This window comes from Nestor notabilis, unplaced genomic scaffold, assembly GCF_000696875.1.
Source record: "Nestor notabilis isolate BGI_N333 unplaced genomic scaffold, ASM69687v1 scaffold3357, whole genome shotgun sequence".
Taxonomy (NCBI): domain Eukaryota; kingdom Metazoa; phylum Chordata; class Aves; order Psittaciformes; family Psittacidae; genus Nestor; species Nestor notabilis.
Genome location: NW_009937618.1, coordinates 3,828 through 29,570, shown reverse-complemented (window position 1 = coordinate 29,570; position 25,743 = coordinate 3,828). Strand labels below are relative to the sequence as shown.

At 38.3% G+C, this 25,743-nt stretch overlaps 1 protein-coding gene across 1 annotated transcript; it reads left to right on the top strand.

Moving 5' to 3' along the window:
- Nucleotides 1-679: 679 nt before the first annotated feature.
- LOC104409102 (serine/threonine-protein kinase Nek11-like) lies at nt 680-25,743 on the top strand. Its single transcript, XM_010018891.1, has 5 exons — nt 680-846; nt 14,307-14,472; nt 19,614-19,732; nt 25,049-25,113; nt 25,613-25,743. Exons 1-5 carry the CDS (start codon nt 680-682, stop codon nt 25,741-25,743), a joined length of 648 nt encoding a protein of 215 aa, XP_010017193.1.

Sequence of the window (25,743 nt, the reverse complement as noted above, 5' to 3'; positions counted from 1 at the left end):
CCATGAAACTCTAGTTTTAGTGGTGATTCACACAGAAGCTGTGGGGTCAGCACTGAAACAGAGGGTGAAATCTGAGGGGCAAATGGAAGAGCAGAGAAAACAGCTTTGTTGTTATTGATGGGAGTGATTCACATTACAAGTTGAGATTATGCTTCAGTATATACATCAGTCATGAAACACAAACAAACAAACTTGTATCCTGAAACACAGATGTTTTTGGTGTCAGGTACTGTGGTGGTGAGGAAGAGTGCCATAGCTAGAGGAACTGTCAGGTGAAATACAGGTGTAGGTGTCTGCAAACAGCACTTGAATCTTTTAAATAAACTAATGTATAAGCACCTGCATTTAATTCCTCCTGTGTTATCAGTTCAGTTAATTCTTTTAAGGTTGATTGAGAGGGCAGCTGACATCATTGTCTACATTATCTACAGTTCCTTTATCAAGTCTGCTGCCCACATCTTAACAACTAATGCTCCTATTTAATTTGTCTTCTGCTAGAAGCTGAGCACTGTAAGCACTGCCGTAGAATTAAATGAAGATTTTTAATAAGAATGATACATTGACAAATTGATTTTTTTTCTGTTTGTTTCAAGTGTTTCCTGTGAGCATCCATGGAAGAGTTAAAGGATTGGAAAGCTATGTTCTAGAGAAATTTGTGTGGTTTCTGTTACATAGAGAAATGCTGAAATTCCAAGAAACTGCTAAGCATGTCAGTGTTGCCAGATTGAATTCTGCTCGCTCAGATGCCATGATTGCTAGAAGATACACTATTCAGAGGAAACTTAGCAATGGAAGCTTTGGAAATGTGTATCTGGTTTCTGACAGAAAAGCAAAACAAGGAGAATTGTAAGTAAACTCTTCACATACTTTAGATAAAAATGGTTGGAACATACTTCTTGCATTGTAGTAGAGGTTTTCTTTGTATTTGTGTCTCATCTCAGCTTGGCGTTACATTGCAGACTCAACTGTTAAACTATAGGGAGGACATAGGATAGGTGCAGACTTTATGCAAATTCAACATTTCAGCTGAATCTGTTGCTTAAAATGGTTTATCTGACATGTCTATCTTATTATGCTTTTCTGTTAGTCCTTTTTAATTTACCTGTGCAAGGCAGAGTGGAGGTAGGAAAATCTCAGACGCTCATCTCCATAGTAACAAAGTTCAAAACCAGTAAAAATATATTTAACTTACCCATACCCCAGTGTCACACCATGAACAAGTTGCTAACCTAAGATATACACTGTGGAAAAGACCCTGGTATTTACTCAGAACAGAAGTAAATTTTGTCATTGTCCTGGCAAGAAGCAGGGCAAAGGTATATGAGAGGCTTCAAAAATTTGCTGCTTGACTTTGTAACAAAGTCGTTTGTTAAAGGCTTAAAGCTTTATACTTTATAATCTATCATTTCTCATTCTTAGAACTCATTAAAATGCTAACAGTATAGCGAAATGTGGGTCTTCACACATTTGCTGCTATAGCACAAGCTGCCAAACCTCAAAACCAAGGAATGTGGGCTTTGCCTTTAAGTAGTTATTGTCTCTGTGAGTATCAGATGGCATATTCTTTTTTGTCAGTCTCTTTTTGTTACAAGATTTAACAAGCCAAAGTGCTAGTGCAATACTGTAGTTCATCCTTTCATCACTAGGGGGTGTTTGCGTATCACAGTTATTTATTCCTCATCTCAAATGCAGGTCGATGAGCACATTCCCACAACTTTTTATCACTTACTGCTAACAGGTGACAAAAATACTGGCCCAGGTGAACATGGAAGCTCAGGCACCATAACTAGATAAAGTGTAGACACTTTCTTCTATTTAAAAATACTTTTGTTTCTTACGGTGGCTAAATATACTAGAAATCACATTCTCAACACTACTTTCAACTTGGAAAATAAGCTTTTATGAAACTGTACTGGTTACTGCTTCTGTTCAGTTTTTCATTGGGAAGCACGTATATATATGGAATGAAAGAATAGGTGGTTTTGTTTTTTACTTGCCTGAAAGCACTTTCACAAAAAAAAAAAAAAAAAGAAATTGAGATATTTAGGTCCCAAATGACCTCAACAGAAGTAGAAGTCTCTTTTAGCTTTTCAGAGATGATCTAGAGCATCCCGAAATAAATGTTTATATACAGCATGAACTTAGCCACAGATAGTTTCCTGAAAATTACTACAAAGTGCTGTGAAAGAGCATAGCAATGAATTATAAGAATACAAATTCCCATCATGGATATTGGTACAGGAGCTGTTTGGGGCTATCTTTTTCAATTTTCCATGAGTGCAATGTCTACAGAATGAGTTAATGCAGCGGCTGACAGCAGTTATCTTGTAATTTCATGTATGCTCAAGCAGAGCTTTTGCCTTATTTTAGAAATAATTTTCGGGCGTGTTTTATACTTTATTAGCCCTCAAGGATCTTGGCCATCATGAGCAAAGTGTTACACACAGAGTTGCTTCAGCTGGTGAGAGAGAGGGATGCCTATTTGGGCCATGCAAGGCAGGTTGGATGGGGCTTGGAGCAACCTGGTTTAGTGGAAGGTGTCCCTGCCTGTGGCAGGGGGTTGGAACTGAATGAGCTTTAAGGTCCCTTCTAAGCCAAACCATTCTGTGATTCTGTGAATCAAAGAGAGAAATTCCTGCAGTTTACATGAAAACAGACAGCAAAGCAGGGAACGTAATGGATGCTCTCGTAAAGAGAAAGGCCAGAAGCTGGGAGGCTCTTCACTACAAAAGAAGTTTCTCATGTACTAGTCAACCCACACAGGAGAGAGATCATCAATTTCCCCCTGTTTTGGAAGAAACTATGGTCAGAATTTATACCGTCTTTGTTAATATAAGAGTTAAACACAAGAGACGTACCAAAGCAAGCTACTTGGTTCCTGTTTACACAGGATGGCTTGGTTTGTGTCTTATTTGGTATTTTCCCTGTTAGATGTTTGCAAATCTTCTTGTTTTGCGCCAGGTTCTGTATGTTCACTAAAATCAACCTGGAATTCCTTAATGTTGGCACTGTCTTTCTATTCTACTGAGCTCTGTCATATCTTTATCTCAAATTGCAAAGTGATTTAGCTGATATGTAACTCGAGTCCAAATAAGGGTTGGATGCTCCTACAAATATTTGCTGTGGGTTTTATTCTTTTTCAGGGTTGGGACTGAATTTAGGCATGATAGATGGGGATGCACATCACTAGGTGTCCGTTAGTGGAGTTTCACAAATTTTTAGAGACTCTTGGTTTGGCTCTTTTAAGAAGAAAAAATGGTAGCTTTATTCTGGGTAAAAAACCTATTTCTTATGTGGTTTTGTTCATTTTTCCTCTTTTTCTTCTGTAAAGTTGCGCCTACATTTGTATAATTTAATGTTATTAGCAAAGGATAAACAGTGCTACTCAGTCACTTGCCTAGACCCATGTATACCCACTATGGAACACTTTGTTTTGGAAGGCTCTTTACATGCATTTAGCACCTTTACTGTTCTGCGGCCTGAAAGCACTTTTCAGGGCTGTGAAGTATTTTTATCCAGTTTCCAAATGGGCATTAAACAGAGAGATTAAACAATTTGCATGTGTTCATGTAGTGAGGCTGTGCAGAGTAACTGGGTCACTACTTGAAAAATTATTCCTTGATATCTTCATGTTGCTAAATATTAACATAACTTTTAGTTACACTGTAGGTGCTCAATCCTCAGCTAGAGCCTAATATCATGGGGGTCAGTGCTATAGTTTGGAAATTAGCTGTTCTATGTGTGACAGGAAGGATGCCTACTTTCCTGTAGACTTGCATCTTCAGTTCCATTAAGTCCTACTTTTTTACCACACGTTGTGACAATGTTCCTTTTTCTGTAATGTTCCCTCTTTTACTTTCTCTAATTGCAGCTACAGGTTCTCCCTTCCCTGTCGTATCCCTCCAATATTTATATTTTCCCTCTGTATTCCTTTATTAGCAGTTGCAAGAAAAACAGGTCAAGTCATGGTGGTCCCTGAGCATGTGCACCGGTGAGATGATTGGTATTTACTACCTACCTTCAGTTCTCTGCTAATGTATAGTATGTAAATGCTTTGGAGATTATTAGATCTTATTTGATGGGAAATTCAAGTCACACCCATGTGTGAATACAGTGCCAATTTTATTGGCAAAGTACCAGCAGCTCAGTAGTTATCAAGCCAGTACTGGCTTATAAAACTGCCACCTCCGGGATCTCACTCTCGTGAGACCACATTTGGAGCACCTTGTACAGTTCTGGTGTCCTCAACATCAGAAAGATATGGAGCTGTTGGAGCAAGTCCAGAGAAGGCCACAAGGATGAGCAGGGGCTGGAGCACCTCCTGTATGAAGACAGGCTGAGAACATTGGGGCTGTTCAGCCTGGAGAAGAGAAGCTGCGTGGAGAGCTCCGAGCAGCTTCCAGTGTCTGAAGGGGACTAGAAGGCTGCTGGAGAGGGACTCTTCATCAGGGACTGTAGTGATAGGACAAGGGGCAATGGGTTCAAACTGAAACAGGGGAAGTTCAGGTTGGATATAAGGAAGAAGTTCTTTACTGTGGGGGTGGTGAGGCACTGGAGCTGCCCAGAGAAGTGGTAAATGCTCCATCCCTGGCCGTGTTCAAGGTCAGGCTGGATGGAACCCTGGGCAACAGTCTAGTGTGAGGTGACCCTGCCCATGGCAGGGGGTTGGAACTGGATGATCTTAAGGTCCTTTCCAACCCAAACCATTCTATGATTCTATGATCTGCTCAAACACAATCTCTAATGACAAAGAGAAAGAAGGCATTTCAATATTGTGTCTGGGGAACAGTTTAGATGAATTTTTGTAAATAAAGTGTCTACAGGTTTTAATTTACTGGTACATTCAGAGATAATTTACTTGAATTTACAAAACACCTTCAAAATGCAGGATGTATGCAGGTGTTTAGTCGTTTAGGTTTTTATTTTTGTGGGGTTTCTTGTGTGTGTTTTTTTGTTTGGTTGTTTTTTCCAGATTCTTGCCTTGCATATGATTTTGCAAAAATCCGTCTTACTTTTTGAGGAGCTTTCTTTTGTTCCTGGACATCATGGGCCTAGAGCTACCCAAAATAATCAGATAACTTGGTTTGTATAAAGGAAGTAGCAGGGTTGTACCAGCGTTTTTACAGCAAACAGTAATATCCCTGAGTCACTTCTATCCTAGTCTCCCAAAGTAAATTATCAGCTAATTAGAACAGGTAATTGTGGTTAAAGACGCAGCGTTATATAGAAGAGATTTATGTTCAGCAGTAGTCTTGAAAGGCAGTTCTATCACTCATAGGTAATGAATGTCCTACTCAATTGTGCCGAGTGAAGCTCTGGTTTAAATTTCACTAATTCATAGCAGCTGAAGTACACAGTAGGCAATAGGAACTTCTAGTTCATAAATATTCACAAGGTGCTTTATGTCCCTGTGGTGGAAAGCACATGCTGAGAAGCGCCATACTCCCTGGACTACTCCCCTGTGTGGAATTGTAGGGGTGTCAGCTCAACTTTGGCATCTGACTTGCATTATACCATTAATCCAGACTCATGCTATGATTCCTTGGAAACTGTGCACTTAGCTAAATAATTTATCATGTGACTTTCAATTATTTATGATTTCTTATAACAAATGAAATAGAATCTGAAGATGGAAGAATTTTGTGACTTGTGAATATCCAAGCAACAAACAGCAGATAACTGTGTTGTCGAGTCCCTGTATTTGCTGCCTGTTTGCTTCTCTGAAGGTATTCCATGGGAATGGTTATTTGATAGTGGATTGATTAAAACAGTAACAAATGATTCCCTGCCAGTTGTCATGTGCATGTTCATCTAATTGTGCTGGTTTCCTTTTTTTCTTCTCCCTCATTTAATACATCTTAGAAAATAAGACTAGAATCCATCAGGTTATTTTATATTTGTGAACAGGTAGTCATGATCTCCTTGGAAACTGAACAAAGGTGCATTTCCTATAGGACCTTTCTGATTGCTGCTTATTTTTAGATAAGCTTTTCTCAGTGAGCCATCTTTTGCTTGGTTCAGTGAAGTGTGCCTCTGCTCCTTCATCTAAGGCTCCAGCTACTATGTATGTCATTGTAGGGCACCCTTCACTGAACAGTCATGCTGTATCGGAGGGTGTTTCAGCTGACTTGTCAAGGGAAACATGCCAATAGCATCAGGGGGACCCCTCGGTGGCTATGCCCACTTTATTCAAGCCGTCTAACTAGGTCTTTGATTTATTGAAGTGGGAAGCAGTGTGCCTTAAAGAAAGCATTGCTTGGGTTTACTCTCAGTCTCATCCTCCCCCACAGCTGAGCTCCTGGGAGCTGTGCTGCAGCACCCGCCACATTCGGATCTTGTGTGCGGGCAAGGGAGGGTGATGATGGTTGAGGTTTCAGGTTGCTTACAAGCAGCATTTTCAACATCGAGCACAGAATTGTCCTTAAGCTATTGCTGGTGAATTACTGGTTCTTTGAGGTGCAAGGCAGAGAGAGATTTTAATGATTTTGGCATTAAGCAAGGGCCTCGATATCACTTCTGTCTCATTCACTTTCCTGAAATGGATGTTTAGGTTTTAGTAAGAAAACTGAGAGGTACAGAATTACTACTTTAGGTTGAATTGTGACCACCTGCATCAAAGATACAGTCTGGTTCTGCAATATTTGAAAACGCCCATCTAACTGTATTGTTAGATTGGCAACGTGATTCTCTTAAGTCTGCATTAAGATTGTAACTTCTATGCACAACAAGCCTCCAGCACTTTGTTGCCTTCAGTCCATTGTAATGAGAAAACTGCTGCAGTGGAATTCTGGATGGATTTGCTGGACAGTCAGTGCATATTTCATTCTTTTTTAATTTTTTATTTTTGGTTGTGCTTATGTGACACGTTAGTAAATGTAATTCCTAGTTCACTATTTCTCTTCCATGCCTTGCGTCCTAAATAACATCATATATTCTAAAGTAACTTTTTAGTGTTGCTGAGGAGTTGCTTCAGTTTTGAATTGCGTATGTTTCACGGATTTCTGAGACCACAGGATCATACTCAGGAGGCCTAGAATGTACGAAAAGTTTTTTTGTCTAACAATAGATAGAACTAATTTCCTCCCTGTGCCTTTGATTAGATAATGTAGTAATATGCTTTTGTAAATCTATAAACTGTGCTTTTATCTTTTCCTCCACTCCCTCTACTTCCTCCCCCTCCCCCCTTTTAATTCAGTGCTTCTCAGACATAAACACTGAAGGAGATGCCTGCTGGAAAAAGACATGTAAGAGGAGTGAATTTTCTCATTAAAGTTGCAGCAATTAATATTTAAATTACTTGTGGGAATTAGTTCCACTGAAGGGACTGGACTGTTGACATATATATCTTTGCAACATTGAAAGAAACATAATTCTGCTTACAAATATATTTGCATTCGGGAAAAAAACCATTGAGTTTTACATTAGGAAATGTTTTAGTTGAATTTCTATGGAATGCATTCTTATGAAATGGTGGTTATTAGTGTGGTGGGTGTCCCTTTGCAACCCCCGGTTTTCCAAACTGTCTGTTTTCTGGAACTGATGCATGTAGATCAGGTGATAAGAGGGTCTTTCCTCAAAATTTCTAATTGAAACTAATGTCAAAATTCAACCTAATTCCTCTACAAGGAAAATTCCTTTTGGCAGATGCTGTAGCTGAAGGCTGTGAGTTGAAGAACTGTAACATGTCTGTCGCATAATGTTTGATCGTATTATAATGCTTGAAAACAAAATGCTGAAAATAAAATAGTTCTGTGATGGCATCTCCTTTTTCTGAAAGGACACGTTATAATTAGCAAGCAGAGAGCAGTTAGTAGTGAAACATATTGAGTATGTGTAATGAAATCACAGTGGAGACATGCCTGGATTAGATGGTTTGATGTTTGATGAAATTAAATCTTCAAAGATACAGAGAATAAAGAAATGATTTAGTCCTTGTCACATCTCTCTCCAAAATTCCACTTTGGTTAGTGATGGTATGGCCCTTAATTACATTTTTAAACAAGACTAGGCAGAAAAAACATGAATGAACGGTAGATGGTGATAATGCAACATGTAGAGATGAAGTGTTGCTAAAAAGGTCCATTCACAGGCCTGTACCCATTATAATCTTTAATAATTTACCTGAGTAGAAACAAATTTTTCAGTTTGATCACAGTCCATTACTATTGGATTTAGAGCTGAATCATATCAATAGACTATAAATCTGATTACTATTTTTTTTAATTTTTTTTTTTATTTCTGTCTAGGAAAAAACCCTGAAAATATGTCTTTACAGGGAAAGTCTTCCTTTATTAATCAGTGTCCACTTTACTTTGGTAATTTTTAATCTAAGTGTCCGAAAGAATGATTCAAAATAAATACGTTTTAATATCTAAATAAATAATGTTAATGGATGCTTTTGTGCAGTAATAATATGGCTCATTCAGTTCTGTGGGGGATAACACAAGTACTATGCTTGCCTTTGTAATTACTGATTTTTTTCCCAATGTTGGCACATATGGTTCACCAAAAATAATTTGAAGTATGCCCCTTTGTGTGTGTGAGACTTCGCTCAGTGCAGAAGAAAATGATGCAAGCTGTATCTCTTGAAGCTACCTTATTTCAACAGTGTTCTCTTTCATGCTTCAGCAAATATATTCCATGTTTCTTTGGGACACTAATTAGGAACTGTTAATTTTCAAATAACCATAAAGTGTTTCCATCATGAGCAGAACTGTTCAGTGTCAGTGCGTATGTTAGAGCATTAGGCACCTCAGTGGAATGTTTGTAGGTGCTCTAATTGTGACTTGCTGGTGGAAATGAAAAGTGAATCTATTTCACTTGGAAATTTACACCATCTCATCACCATTCAAAGACATTTAAGCACAGTTAAATTCAGGTGCTTATTCAAAACATGAAATGATATTTAATCCATTTACAGATATTACAAAGCTCACATAGCAATTGAATTCTTAGTGGTTGACTCAGGGGTTAGTTCTCAATGTTTACGAATGTTCATGCACTGCATGAATAGGCTTTACTTATAAATCAGTAGCCTTCATGGGGATGACAAACGAAGCCCAGTAGTTGATTTAAGGTGTAGTGCAGCAATACTTAGGATTGAAATGGGTTTATGGTTTGACTAATACATCAGTAATGGGAATGATATCAGGAACCCAAGAAATGATTTGAGAAGTTGTGTGGTAATGCTGAGGTTTGAAATGTTTTTGGTTAATGACTTAACATACATATGTAAGTAAGAATAGCAAACAGCACTTGTTTCTTTTTCACTGGAAGTGTGGGAATCTTCTGGATTTTCCTCTAGAAATCATGTGCTCTTAATTTGCTGTCACTATTTCTTTCCTTAACTAAAACCAGATATTCATTCTAGGCAGGACTGATTTGTGTTTGGTGACTTTTTGCATTTCATGGTCTCACCAGCTCCTTCGTTCCCTAAGAGATAGATGTGTATCTTTAACATGTCTGAGCATGCAGATACTGGTGTTCCAAATATAATGGATAAAATGGGAAGAATGGTTATCTGAAGTTTTGTTAGTAAGGTGTAAACTGCAGAAAGCCAGTCACTGACGCCAGACAGAGAAATTTGGTAAGACTATTGGTAACAGGATAGCTGTGTATATGATGGGTAAGGATTAGATGAAAATTACAGTGGAACTACAAGACCAGCCTAAGTGAGGAAGTAGATTCCAGGCCATAGGGTGCCATATGAAATCCTTGTTACATGGTATCCTTGTTACTGAACTTCCCAAACAGCTTTAATGTGGAAGCTGTTATACAGACTGAATTTGTGTATAAAAGGCCCTAAGGTATACATACCTTAAGGTGTTGAAACGCCTTACTGTGGCCTTTCAGTATCTTAAGGGGACGTACAAGAAACCTGGAGAGGGGTTTTTTACAGGGGCCTGTAGGGACAGGGTGAGGGGAAATGGCTTTAACCTGACAGAGGGGAGACTTAGATGAGATTTTAGGCAGAAGTTGTTCCCTGTGAGGGTGCTGAGGCGCTGGCACAGGGTGCCCAGAGAAGCTGTGGCTGCCCCATCCCTGGCAGTGTTCAAGGCCAGGTTGGACACAGGGGCTTGGAGTAGCCTGGTCTAGTGTGAGGGGTCCCTGCCCATGGCAGGGGGTTGGAACTGGATGAGCTTTAAGGTCCCTTCCAACCCAAACCATTCCATGATTCTATGAGGATTGTTGCCTCTTCTTCATTTTGGTCCCCATTTTTAGTACCATACCTTCTCTCTTTGCCATTTGATAAAGAGAATTTAAGACTTCATTAGTTAGACAGGCACTCCTTTAATTTTATTGTTTATGACCAATTGCAAAGCTAATTACAGAGCTGGTATGAGGTGATACATTTTTACAGAATCACATCTAGTCAGAGTGGACAGAAATACAATACACATTTGTGGGTTATGCCAAAAGTCTCTGTATTGACAACTTGGAAATAGCAACTAAATGGAATGGTAACTTCCCAGCTTTGCGTACTGCTTACCTGCTAGCAGGTTTTGCTAATAATCTCAGGTTGCAGTTAAAACTAAACAACTGCCTGTGTAAAATGAAGTTTCTGTTTGATGACAAAAATCAAAATTTTGATCATATATTCCTAAAGCACACCTTCTCTGTGCTATTCTAGGAGACCTATTTATCTTGACGTGTAAAGAGATAGGTTTCTTTCACTTCATTATCAGCAAGCAAATGTACCTAGCTGGTAACGCATGTCGCTGTTTGGTCCAAAAGCAGAGTGCATTTTGAGAAAGGCTGCCTTCTTTCAAGAGTTCCATCTGATCCAGTAAAGCAAATTATATAATAATAAAGTGTGTCATCAGCATAAACAAATAGCAGATGGTTTGTAAAAAGGTTAATTTTAGATCAGTGCAAACAGACTGAGATAAACACTGCTGTGGCATATTGTCAGTCACTGGTGAAGTGCAGAAAGGGATTCCCACTGTGTGTCTGTGTCCTAGAGGATTCCACCTTCGTGCTTGTTTTTCTCTTGGTTTAAGTCTTCCTCTATTTATCTGCATTTGCTCCATGTTATTACACTGGCCAGGCTGTGCTTCAAAGTGTGACAGTGCAAGCCAGCAAGGTTCTGCAGATGAAAGCCAGAAAGTGTTCCTGGGGAAGGTCTGGGATCGTGCTGAGGCGCTGTGGAGACAGAGCAGCTGCTGTCTGTATTTTGAGGAGTCAACTTCTCTCTCATGTAGTTTTCCCACTCTGATGCTATTCCCTGTATCATACTTAGCTTCCTCCAAGAAGGGTGTAAATAGTGATGCTATAGCTTTTTGCTCTTATGATATGAATGCATTCACTGTAAGACTCTTTCAGTTGCGGTCAGCTCAAGATCAAGTTCGAAGTGTCTGTTATTAAACTGCAAGGCTAGGTTGGTTGGTTTGGGTTTTTTTTCCCTACGTGGTTAAAATCTGGAGGGTCTTGTTCTGTATTTAGCAAATCTGCTAGCACTTCTATAACCATGGTTTCTGGTTGTGTATTCTCTGACATTTTATCTTGTCTTTAGGGACATTTATTCATAATAATAAATAGATACATTTAAATTAGTGCATGTCTTTTAGAATTATATCAAAAGGGGTAGTTTTAAGTATTGTATTTGGAAGGCATCTACGTTTTAGTGGTTTTACCTGTTTTTTAGTATGTGCCACTTAGATCTATGACTTCTTAGTTCATGCAAAGTTTTGGACCTTTTAAATCCTGCAGAAAATACAGGAGTAGGGTTTATGAAGAATCTTGACTTTCAGAAGGACCTGTTATACTCCACATGGAGTCTTGACAAAATCTTAACGTGGAAGGCTATTATTCCCAATATTCATAATAAATGTTCATGTCACAAGCTTCAAAAAGTTTGTTTAAAATACCTGGTGCTACCTATGTTTCTAAACTGTTAAGTGCATGCAGATTTTCAGCAGATGATACACAAGTACTATGGCTGAATTATGAGCAATAATAAGTTCCTCTTTATTTTAAACCAACCTTAAAATGCAGGTGGTTGGATCATATAAACAGAAACAGTGTCTCCTTCAAAGTGTAGAGCTGGATTCTCTTGGTAGAGGGGAAATGCAGTCAAGATTGTTTAACTAGGAGAAGCTTGTAATTTCTTGTGGTTGCTAACCTTTTTTATCAGTTTATGGATCTATCAGCCTATCTGACATCAGCAGAGAAGCCAAATTTGAGTTATCTTAGGAGTCCTGTAAGTACAGAAAGTGCCCATTTTAGCTGCCTGTTTGGGTGGAAGTTGCTTGTGTAAATTCTGAAATGGGGTAGAGTGAATTTAAGCGCTCTTCAAGTGTCTTATGTATTGAAAAGTATAGTTCATTTATGTAGATGAATTTCTGATTGAAGACTTTTAGCTTCATTGTCGCCTTCTAGAGTTACCAGAAAAGAGCCACTTTAGATGAGGAGAGTTGTCCATTTTCTCTGTGAGGCTTTTGAGACTGACATAACTTCTTGGTCAATACTTAATACAGAGGTTTTTAAGTATGCATTTTCAATTTTGAAGTGTATTTACTAAAGTAGACATTAAAAGCTTTGCATTTAATATGAAGTCTGGTTATATTCCTTATATTAAACCTAGTAAAGTCAAACCTTATCTACATACAGAAACAGTGTGCACATACACCAGTGGCATGCAGATGTGCTTAATCTTAATTGCGTAGATGCACATGACTTCCGACTCTGGCTATGAATTAACTTTGTGTAGCAGCAACCCAAAACTTGCTTACAAAAAGCGCATTCTCCTGATTTCTTTTTCTAGGAATTAATTTAAACAAGAAAAACACCTGCCTTGTCTGACAGCTGGTGACAGCTTCAAAATCACTGAGTAACTAAGATGACAAGCTGTCCCTACCCATCTACACAGGAGGCTTTTATAGCTGTCTCGAGTATACAAAAAACTTGTCTTAAGTGGTGTTTAACAAGGACTCACTGTTTGTCAGTTCTGTGACATGATCTGTATGAGGGAAGGGTTAATGTCCCCGTATCAACTGAAGATGAAGAGATTGCAGGAAGTATTGGCCTGTCCGCGTAGTATGAAGCTTGTCTGGAGAGATGCAGACAAATCCAACAGTGTATTTTTTTCATCATGCTGCCAGGTGGGGGTTAGGGAAGTTTACGTAGAAATTCATGCATTATTAGTCAGAAACTGATGGGTGAGATTTAGGAATAAATTTTCTTATGAAGAAATGCAGCTTTTTTTTTTCCTTCAGTCAAGCAAATTACTGTAGTTCTATTGCTGTCATGTTTAACTCCTGTGACTTTATAACCATGCAGTGTTGAATGGGGTAATTACTAATAGCACTGTGAAGACATCGCTTCAGTGTGGAACTTACCTTTCATATATTCAAAATTTACTGGAAATTCATCACTTTGTTTCAGTAAAATGGTAAAATGCCATGATATTCTCTAGTAGCCTTAAACAGCACCTTCAGATGTAGACCAACGATATATTATTCAGCGCTGATAAAGGAGGTAGAAATTATATCCCTTTGTGTGCTGTATGCCTTTTCTAAACATTTCCTCAGGAAGATCACAGCAAAATATGGTTCCTCAAGTGTCCTTTTTTCCAGGCCAAGTTGACAGTAAACTCCCCGACTCCAGGTTTTTGTATAGAGCTAAATCTGAACTACAAATTCTTCTCTAGCACATTCACAGTACTAAACACTGAAAGTTTAGAGTTCATTCAAACAGTAAGAATGAAGTTTCAGCCACAAATCAAGACGTGTTCTTTTCACTTTGGGGTTCAGGTGAAGGGCAGGCTGATTTTCAGAGAAAAAGGAATAGGCATCCTGAGTTTATCACCAGAAAAACTGTCACAGAAATACTACCTTCTGTGTGATTTTCCTCATGATTCCATGGAGAGACTTTGGCAGAAGCAGCAAAACCAGTTCCTCGCTACTTCTTATTTCATGCAGGAGTATTGAGCATATGCTCTGAGTGGGTTTGAAATCACTTAGATTTGACCTTTTGTTTATGTTTATTATTATGCACTAATCCATAGCACTGAAAACATGTCATGAAGGAAACAGTGCAGTAGGAAACTAGTGGGAAAAATACTTGGAAATAGTATACTTAAACCATTGTTTAATTGCTATGGTGACTAAAATATTTATTTGCATTTTAAGGCATTCTTCTGTTTACCCATATTTGCCTCATCGTTTCATGCTGCCAAATATTTGGTTAGTGTTATTTTGCATTTTAAGAAATGATTATTTTTTTTTTTTTTTTTTGGAGTATTACATGATTTTATGTTTGATATTTTTTCAGGTTTGATTAATACAATGATTTCTTTTTTCCTCTAGAAAGGTTCTAAAGGAAATCTCTGTTGGAGACTTAAAGCCTAATGAAACAGTTGAAGCAAATCTGGAAGCACAACTACTCTCCAAATTAGACCATCCAGCCATTGTCAGATTTTATGCAAGCTTTGTGGAGCGAGATAGTTTCTGCATTATCACCGAATACTGTGAGGTGAGATTTGCAGATTACTTTGAAGCAATTTGATAGGATGTGCACTTTAAAACAGAGTCTTAAAAGAAGTCTAGTTCAGTTTTTTTAATGTTTTAGTTTGAATTTTGTTTTCCATTTGTTACTTGTGCTATCACTTTCTCCTTGTTAAGTGTATCTGAAGTAAGCAACGTTATCTGTTCATGTGAGACATATGGCTCATGGACAAACAAACCCCAGAAGAGGAATGTTTAAACACAAGTTCATTTTGTTCACTATAATCAGCATGATAAGAAAGACTTAAATGCAGACACATTGCCAGATCTGTGGGTGAGCTCAGGAAGGTTGTGCCATGTGTGTACTATCGATAGGTAAGAGAGGATGAGAGGAGTGTGGGGACATGGTATGAAATCTGGTATAAATTAGGAAGGAAAACTTGCTTGTGATTTCGAAGGGATTACAAGAAGCTTAAGCCTGATAATGTGGACGGTGAGTTTGGTAGCAGCATTGTGTTTATGAGGAATAGTGTGAGTCAAAGACCAGGGTGTAGTGGATACAGCAAATATTAAAGAAGGAGGTACTACAATTTAGTTACCTTTTTATGACTCCAGCATTTGGTTTAAAAGCATATTGCTAAAATCTGTCTTAATGCTTTAAAAGAAGAATTTAAACATATTTAAGCCAGTTTTTTAGGGATTTATAGAAAGCAAGTGCCTACATTGTATTAAATATAGATGTACCTACAGTGATGTTTATGCAAACCTGTGAAGCAGACTCCTCAGTTGTGCTCTGTGAGCCATTTCAAATGCTTTAGAAGCTAATGACCTTGGACTGCTGGGTTACCTGTTCACAAATCAGACTTGTGTCAACTAATCACATTTCTTCAAGCATTTGGCTTTGGTGTGAATAATTGAAGAAGTCCAATTCTTGCCAGTCATTAATTCCTTAGAAGCTGTCTTTGATGACAGTTAAATGCCTATTTATTGCTGGGATTTTTTTTAAATTGAATCTGAAGTGTTCTGTTCTGTTATACAATCTGAATATTTGTTCACATATTATTTTAACACCCATGCAGAAGCTCTTTGCATCATTTCCCTGCATGTCTGACAGCTGGGGCTTGAGAGTGTTGCCAACTCTCTGTGGAAATCCAGAGCTCAAAACTGAAGGATTATTCAAACTGCCCAGATATTGCCATACACTAAGATTAATTTTCTCTATACTAGTGGTAGAAAGTGGCCTGACATGAGTTCAGTTAAACCTATAGAAATAAAGGAGCTTCTTTCAACAGCATTACAGAGCTGAACCAGCAGCTTCGATCCACTGCGTTTCAGTCTCTCTCTGTCTCTCTGTTTTTAGTTCTTTCCCATCTGGAGTAAAGTTATAGGTGAATAAAAAAGAGCATGATAGCAGTCACCAGGGTAATCAAAAGCTGCTGTAGCACCTCAATATTTCTTTTATTGGGACAATGTAAACTACCCTGCATGAAAATGTTTTGGTGCAGAATAACCTTCGGATCTGGGAGTCATAAACTCAGACACATGAGAATGTATTAGAGCAAGGCAAAGGAAGGAGGAGGAAATGGATGTGTTTGCTATGCATCTGAATCTTCAGTTTTGAGTTTGGTCCACGAGGATGGGCTTCTGACTTTTTCCAAAAGAACATAATATGTAGTATCATTGCATTTAAGCAATTACAGTGTATTTAATCAAACTTTCAGACAAGGAAAGTATAAAGCAAGTTTCATATAGTGCTTTTCTATTTTAGTTAGAATGTTTCCAGAACGCATGCTTTCTTACTGACTTATATATAACCTACCTTTGTATGTGGTGGGATTTGGATCTTTTTACCTAAAAGATACCTGATTAAATTGCACATAAATTGAGAATGAGAAAAATATATTGCTACCTGATCCTTATTTGGAAGTCTAGATCATTCAGTTCCTCATGCATAAAATAATTACCAGATATGCAGTAATTGGTGCTCTTGGGCAGACTCAAAACGAAGAATAAACATGAAGTTGGCATGGAAACAGAACTCTATCCCCTGAGCCTTTTTCTGTTTGCTCCAAAGTACTGTGACTTATTCATTAGCCACAGTGCTTTGTTCATTCTTGTGTGAGTAGCATAGAGTGAGCCTGCAGTGCAGCTGCCCCATGCTATACCTGTCCTGTAAACAGAAGAGAACACTGGTCCCTGTTGCTCAGCTCAGTGTCTTTTATCATAACTGAATTCACTCAGAATTACAGAAAAGACATACATGTATTCTGTTTTGATCTTGTTGAGCTTCTTTAGCAGTTTTCCTGAATCAAAAGCTTACAGGCAGTATAAACACTGGCAGATAAGGCAAATTTCAAACAAAAATGCCTTCATGAGCCTTGTAACATAAATTTTACTTCAATAAAATACAGTTTTTACAAAGTAGTTACTTTAAAAGTTGCATGATTTGATTACTTTATAAGCCAGAACTAGTTGTACTTTCCCCCAAACAATTATTTCTGTCTCTTTACTGTGGTTTCAGCTGTGATGTGAGTATCCATGTGCTAAAGAAATCTCAGCAAAAGGAATAACTAAAGCAATCTGTGCCTGTTCACGTTATCAGCTCTAGATGCTAAGCTGTTTTAAATAGATTACTGGCGGTTTTGATACTCTTGATATTTAAATGGAAACTGCAGCTTGGAAACTCCCTATGTACTTAATTTGTTAAAATACATTTCTTATGAACTTATTATACTGACTGTCAAAAATGCAAAACTGGGTTAACAAACTTCTTCAAAGTTCCATGGCAGCAGTGTTTCATCTTTTATGATGTATTTTTGTCTTCCTTTTTTAGACAAAAAATCAAGATGAAAGTAATTAATTGTAGGACATTGAGACCAGTCTTTTCTGCTTGAAGGTAAAAGGCATACATTTACTTGAGGGCACATGCAGTACTTTATTTGACTGCTTTTGTTGTCCTTAGGCCTATAGAAGGAAATATCCCCCAGCTTAAGAGAGTATTCACTAGTCTAAATCTGTAGGTCCAACACTTCTTTGCATCTTTCCTGGCAATGTGTGATTGAGAGAGGGGACACACCGGGACAGGGAGAAACGGTAATTGTAGGCTGCTGCACTTCGTCTATCCTCACCTGGATAGTCCCTTGTGGCCAGTAACCAGCTGACACATGTTTGAGCAGCCCCTCTAGTTATAACCCCTTTAGGCTATTGCTGCAGTTGGCCCTGGATTGTCTGTGGCAGCTGTCTGGAATAGGTGAGTCATTATCTCTGAGGTGCATGGGTAGGCTCAGGCACAGCCCATCTGGCTGCCGTGCAGCAGCACCCAGCATCGATTTGTCTTTCCTTCCTCTGCTTTGCTACTAGCAACCAGGGGGAAGCTGCTGAACATTTGGAGTTGCAAAGAGGAAGCAGCTGCAGAGAGCTCCAAGTTCCCAGAAGAGCTTCCCTGTGGGCTGCTGCAGGGAAGCAGATGGGGAGCTGAAGCCGTATTCCCTTCTCTAGCGAACAAGATGATTCAGGCATTTCAGTTAAAAACAATTGCAGGATCAGGAAACACATTTTTGATAGATGACAAAAAATTTTCTCTTTGTTTTCACACTCAACACTTGAATGTTGTAACTTAGAACCTCAGAGACCACAGATATTACTATAAACTCATGTCAAAGTATGGGGCAGAAATGTATGGATCTGCAAAGACAGAACCAGCTTATTTTGTAGCAGCAGTATAGAAGCACTGTGATGTTAGAATCACAAAGTGGTTTGGGTTGGAAAGGACCTTAAGATCATCCAGTTCCAACCCCCTGCCACGGGCAGGGACACCTTCCACTAGACCAGGTTGCTCCAAACCCCGTCCAAGCTGTCCTTGAACACTGCCAGGGATGGGGCAGCCACAGCTTCTCTGGGCAATCCGTGCCACCCTCACAGGGAAGAACTTCTGCCTTAGATCCAACCTGAACTTCCCCTGTTTCAGTTTGAACCCATCACCCCTTATCCTATTGCTACAGTCCCTGATGAAGAGTCCCTCTCCAGCATCCATTTCTGTTGGAAACAGAAAACCAAGAAATGCTGAAGAGATCATAAAATGTTGCGAGTCAACAGTGGAGAGATGGGAAGGGTTGATGAGGGGAAATTGTGGTACAGGTACGGCTGTATAGGCTAAACTATTTTTTTGTATATGGCACATGAAACTTCTAATTTTATGCAGAATGTGTAATGTAGAAGTAATGATTTATGGAGAATAAACTGTCCTGATGTAAGGTGATTATTCACTAGTGTACAATGAGACTCACAGTCTCTTTTCCCTGAGGTTACTTACCTCAACACAGTGCTTGCAACTAATGAGTATTCTTGTAGACAAAATCCATTTATTTCATAAACTGGGTTGACAATCATCTGTCTATTTTTTTAGCAAAATGAGCAGTTTGCATATAATTCTCCTCAAACCCCTCTTTCATCAGGCTGTTTTTCAACTGATTTTTTCCAAATGTCTTGAATTAGAATTTGCAAGTAGTGTTTTTCTGTATGTGTTTTCTAGTTTGTTTTCACTGCCTCCTGTGTGTCATATTGCTCCATTTCTAGTGATGCTTCAAGAATAAGCGTAGTTTTCATACAATAACACATGCTACAGAATCTCGAAGCTTTGATTTTCTGTTACTTCTAGGAAAAGTGAGTTTGGAAGAGGTGCAAAGTGTTGTAATTTAGGAGTTTGTGTTTTGTTTTTAAGAGAACAGCATGGTTTCTTTTATGCTGACGTGGGTATTTCAGCATAGTAAACAAGAGGGTCTCTTGGCTGTGCAGTGTCTGTTCCTTTGTGTTAACTATAAAAGGGAGTTTGAGGTGACCAACTCAGATGCACATGTCTAAAGTTGGGGGACATGAAGTGAGAACAGTTGAAATACTTTGATATTGTGTAACGCTAAGAGAAAACTGACCTACTTCTCCTCTGCAGCCAGATTATTTGATCTCATTTTGATTCTCAGTTGTGAATACTTTTGGTGCTGGGCGAGTTCAGAATCTATGTGCAAGCATTCACAGTCTGTAAAAGTAGTCTATAAAAAGTCTACATGGTAGGGACCCTGAAGGTCTAAGAAAGCGGAGTCCTGTACTTTGATGAAGAAGATGCCACTTGAAAACCGTACTTTAAATGTACAAATTTGTTGTGATGTTTTTCAGGGTGGAGATCTAGACTTTAAAATTCAAGAGTACAAGGAATCTGGGAAGATATTCACTCAAAGACAAATATTAGACTGGTTTGTACAGTTGTTACTCGGAGTCAACTATATGCATGAAAGGTACAGTCATTTAATATGCGACTGTTTTGCTTGGGAGGGGAGTGAGTATCAACTAGTTGCAGATATTCAAACAGAAACAAAACTCTACAAATTGTCTTGTGTTGGTATAAAGTCCTGTTCACCAATCTGCTGTAGTATATATACTGTATATATACTACAGATATATATCTGTAGTATATATATACACATAAATAATATGTAGTCATACACCTAAAGTGTAATTAATTATCTATCCTGCAAGAAAACTGTATTATATCTTTTAGCAGTGCAGTTGTAGATGTCTTTTGGTATTAGACACGTTTTTTCTAAGACCCAAGTGAAAAATTCAGCACAACAGAAATTGTTCAATATTGTTAGAAGAAAATGGATTAAAAGACTAAAATAAATCCAGCTTTTTCAAGTGGGGGGCCAACAAGGATCCCTTGCAGTTATTGAGAGCTGGAGAAACGGCTGAGTGAATGGGAATACCAGGCTCCTTTCCTACCAGCTTTTCAGAAGCAGTGAGCCAATTGAAGTGAACCCGGCTTTCAGCAGCTTCTTCTCCTGTCTCCTCCCTGTTTCTTTTGCCTGTTGGCAGCTCTGAAATGTCATGTTAATAAACAAGACAGAGAATCCTTTCTGAAGAGCACTGTAGCCCAAAAGTTCAAGATTTTTTCACCCTACCAAGCTGAACTATTTGGACTATTATTCCTATTAAACTTCTTAGAAATAAGAATGTCACTGCTGTAATGACTGTCTTAGCAGAGGCTAAGGATGGTTGTCTGTAATCACCTGCGTGTTTTGGGGAGATGAGCTAATCTGCCTAAAATAATCACTTAAATTATTAATACAGTCAGAGGGAAGAAGATTTTATGTTTGAAGAGTGAATTACACCTACAGTATGGAGATGAGAGTTCAGATTATTTTCAAGCTGAATGTAAACTAGAATCCATAGTCTTCTATCCTGTGTGAGTATTGAGAAAACAAGATTTTGGTGAAAACACCAGCTTGATTGTTGATAACAACAACATTACATTTGGATTAGATAATCACTGTAGGTCCTTTCCAGTTATTCTTTTCATCTCTCACTGTCTGTATTTCCTCATGCCTCTTTTATCTCTTGTTTTCACATACATCCCTTTTGTCTACTCTTCTCTTTGTTTTTCCTCATCTTCTACTTACTTTCAAATCTAAAAATAAAATCTTACAAATGAACTTTCTTTGGTAAATATGTGTATTCAATTTCTGCATTTCCTGTAAAGTCATTTAGTTCTCCACTAAAAGCAGAAATCTGATTTTCCAAACAGCATTTAATTTTCATTCTGTGAATCACAGCTATTTGCTAGCATCTTACCAGGTACATACAAATGCCTTGAGAGTTTTGTTTTATTTACATCTCCTGTATTGTATTTATTCTATTATGTGTTATTTGACTGTATGCTCATTAGAAAATTTAATCCTTATGTTATTTGTTTAGAGCCAGATAATAACTTCAGTGGAAAAGATTAGGCTTAAAAGAAAATAAAACTACTTACAGAAATTAATTTGAGTTTCTGAAACATAACAGCAGCCCTCTGTGTCTAGAGGAGTCATACTTGATTTCTTTAGTGATACAGGAAAGAGCTGTAATATATGTTTGAACTATGTTTGAATGCAAAGAAAACTTTTCACTAGAATTAGAAGTGTGAAGTGTTCATTACCTGTGGGTTGGACTTCTCGTGCCGTTCCTTAGAAAACCCAGCTGCTGCAGATGGAAGTTTGTATTCCAGAGCAGCAAAAATTATTATTTCTGGGTTTAGACATAGACTGTTCACTTGGTGTTCTTCTTGCACAGCTTCAGCTGAACTTCACTCTTTGAAAACTCTTGTGCTGCAAACTTACGTTAAAACTGGACATTTTTGCTGCTTCAGATAGCTTTTCTTTGCTTATGATGATAAAGATTATATGGATTAGACATGCCAGACTTTTACTTGCTTCCTAAAGGGGGCATGAATATCCTGTGGTCATTATGCTTTATGCTTAAACCTGAATTACGTAGCATTAAATGGGCTCAAACCTCATCTGCCATTGACATAACCAGAACGAGCAGGAAAAGCAACATAGTTTGGTGGTCTCATCTAGATGAGCACAGCATGTAACATCATTTAGTTTCTCTGGCACATTTGTAACCCATGACGTATCAGTGCACAGAATTGATCCCACGGCAATCAGGCAACGAGGCCATTGATATATTTAACCTCAATTTGAATAAAGCTGACCATTACATTATCCATCACTTTGCTAATCTTTATGAACAATTGCCCCAACACAGAGTTTATAAAGTTACCATTTATGCAAACAATTCTGTTGTTTTCAATCTAGAGGATAGCAGGCTTTGACCATGTACTTTATCTGGATATCGCATTGTCTTCCCCAGTACAGGATTCAGACTTATTCAGAACTTAATTTCTCTAAATAGTTCTTCAGCTAGAGGAAAGAGAAATTGTGTTGAATATTTCACAGCAGTAAACAGATGAGCTTCATTTGCTGGTATGTTGCAGAGGAATCTTTATTCAAGGAGGCTGCCCACTGTTCAGTGCTGCTTTTTTATGACTATGAGACAGCAAGCAGAGACCCTATAGAACATAGGTATGGGTATGTTTATAGCCCAAATTTGAAACTATCCTTAATTGTTAATTTCTACCCACAATAACCACTCAATAACCACTTCACTGGCCATAAAGTTAGATTAAAGTTTTCTGGAGCCCAGTGAGTTCATGTTACCTTTATAGGCCTGTCTTTTGCTACAACAAAGAGTCACACTCTGTCTTAAACTGGATTTACAGTGCAGGCTCAATATTTATTTCTTACTAGAATTAAAGTAGTTGTTTAAGTTTCAGCTTGTAACTTGTTTATCTTCTGCCATATTGCATCCAGCTCTGGAGTCCTCAGTACAGGAAAGACATGGACCTGTTGGAGAGGGTCTAGAGAAGGGCCACAGAAATGATCAGATGGATGGATGGAGCAGCTCTGCTGTGAGAAAAGGCAGTTGGGATTGTTCAGCCTGGACAAGAGAAGAGTCCAGGGAGACCTTGTTGCAGCCTGTCAGTTCTTAAAAGGGGCCTATTAGAAAGATGGGGAGAGGCTTTTTAGCAGGGCCTGTTGTGACAGGAGGAGGGGTGACGGTTTTACACTAAAAGAGGGAGATTCAGGCTGGATGTGAGGAAGAAATTCTTTACAATAAGGGTGGTAAAACACTGGCACAGGTCGCGCAGAGAGGTGGTGGATGAACCGTCCCTGGAGACATTCCAGGCCAGGCTGGATGTGGTTCTGAGCAACCAGTTCTAGTTGAAGATGTCCCTGCTCATTGCAGGGGGTTGGACTGGATGAGCTTTGAAGGTCCCTTCCAACCCAAACCATTCCATGATTCTATATCCTGGCAGAATAAGGTGGCTTGCATCAAGAGACATCATCATGGGAAGTTCCAAAGAATCACCCCAATTATTTCTTAGCCATGTTAATATATGAAAGCATAATTATTGGTAATGCAAATAATGTGCATAACATTTTATTCAATATGTTGCAAGCTTACATTAGCATTACATTCTAATTCAAACTAAGGTGAACCAAACATCATCTCTTCATCTTCTTATCGAATAATGTCCTACTGAAAGTTTTCTGGATAGTGGATATCTGGTATTCAGATCACAGATATCCAGAAAACTTTTAGGTTTCAAGAGTCCGTGATTATATTTCTACAACATAATAATAATAAAGGTTAAAACCCATCAATGCTTAACAAAAACATGCAAGAAAAATCAAACTTGGTGAAGTCAAGGTCTTTCAAGGTTCTCTGTGATGAACAGTAAGGAAAGGCTTAATGAATCTAAATTAACAGCTGGATTTATATGAAACTGTGTGCATAATATAGGCTTAAGAAATAATAATGAATATAACCTTACCTTAATTTCCTTACTGATGGAATGTATTGCTCAAGCAAGTTGCCAAATAGAGAACAAATTCTTTCTAAACATTGCTGGAGGCATGCTGAATAGAACTTTCCTTTTACCCCATGTGCAAAACTTTCTCTGCAAGCATTATTTTCATGCAATAAGAATAATAAAAGCTAGAAAAATTGCCATAAGAAGTATAAAGAACTTTTCTCGTTGACCCATAGAAAGAGATGCTTGCTTTCCATGCTCAGTCTATGTGCATACTGCAATGTCTTCTATTTGTCATTTTTCACTTCTTTTTTCCTGTTTGCAAACTGAGTGTATTGAACTTAATATTTTTTTCAATAGAATTTGGGATAATTGAGGATTCCTCAACAACTTAAATCTATGATTATATTTGTTTTTCCTGCCCACACCTCAAGAATCTTAGAGCATCAGTTGCTTTCTTTCACTGTTACAAATGGGTGAACGACTACTGTGTGTAAGTAAATACATGTTCTATAGCCAGTATGTATTAAATGCTATTCTAAAGTCCTCCTGAGCAGAGTTATCAGCTCTGTTATAACCAGAGCTGATAAAAACCACTGTGTGTTACCAAGCTATTTAGAAGTGGATGAGTTCTAGTTTAGTTGAGGTTGTAGGGAACACTTTTGGAAGAGTTACTGTCAAGAATTAGTTGAGAGCATGTTTTGTATACTGTAGAGGTATTTATCCTAAGGGGCTGGAGAATTACTGTCACACATTAAGATTTCAAGGAATCGAGAAGATGCTGTTTGTCCCCACAAGGTGCGTAGCTTATGATGTTGTTTCAGTCTTTGATGGAAAAATAAGTCTGTAAAAGCTACTTGTTTTTTTCCTTTAATCTATCTTTGTGAAGTTGTTCTATTCTACACCATTACTGTAAAAATTTGACCTACTACCCTCTTCTATATACGTATTTGGCTTGCAAGTAATACATTTTCTCTGAAGGAGAATTCCCTGAATAAAAGAATTTCCTATTGCTGTTTTTATTATCCTTTATTCTATTGCGAGACATCTTATTCTCCTGGCAGAAAATAAGATGTAATGCTTTCAAGAAGAGTCAGGTAGGAAGGCTTGCCTTTCTCCTTTCCTCTGCAGCTCATGTTAAGTCTGTATCTGTATTCCTGGGATCCCTGTGTGCGTTTCTCTTATCCTGGCTGCTTAGGTTCTCATCCTGCGTGTGGGTGTCAGTGAATGCATCTCTGTGTTGATATGAAGCTCCTTAATGCCATTGTCTGTGCATTAGCGCTTACAAGGTTAGGCTGCAGCAGTGGTGGGCTGGCCTTCCTAACAAGGAACCAAGTTAAACACTTGAGATATTTGATATGTGACTGTGGTTGGTACGTTCAAGTTGGTTGAGGTTGAATTTTGTTTTGTATTCCAGGCGGATACTTCACAGAGATTTGAAAGCCAAGAATATATTTTTGAAAAATAATCTTCTTAAAATTGGTGAGATTTCCATACTTTCTAAAGATATGTTTTAGTATGATGCACCAGTCCAGCAGACATTCTGTCAATAAAGAGATTAAAATAAGGTCATGTCTGATGCAGGATTTTGATTCATGGTTAAACATGTATTTGACAGGCAGACACAGGAACATGGGCCCAAGGATGCAGTGAAATCTCCAGCCTTGAGGGTGCTCCAAGCTTGGCTGGACCTGGACTTGAGCAGCCTCATGTAACTTTGAAGTAGGCCTTGCTTGGAGCCAGGGGTTTGAATCAGATGACCTTGTGGGGCCTCTTCAAATCTACATCATTCTCTAATGCTATGATGTTGTGGTGTTTTTATTTTGAAGAATTACAGAAAAACGTGCTGCCATTTTTTAAAACTGGCAGGTTTGAGGGTTTTTTAATGTAGTTGTATCATGTCTAACAATAAACACAAAGAGTTTATATGAATATGCATAGATTTATATGAATAGCTTATTGTTTCTCCTGTTACTTTTAGGGGACTTTGGAGTTTCTTGTCTTTTGATGGGTTCATGTGATCTGGCGACTACATTTACTGGGACACCATACTACATGAGCCCAGAAGCACTGAAGCACCAGGGGTATAACACAAAATCTGACATTTGGTGA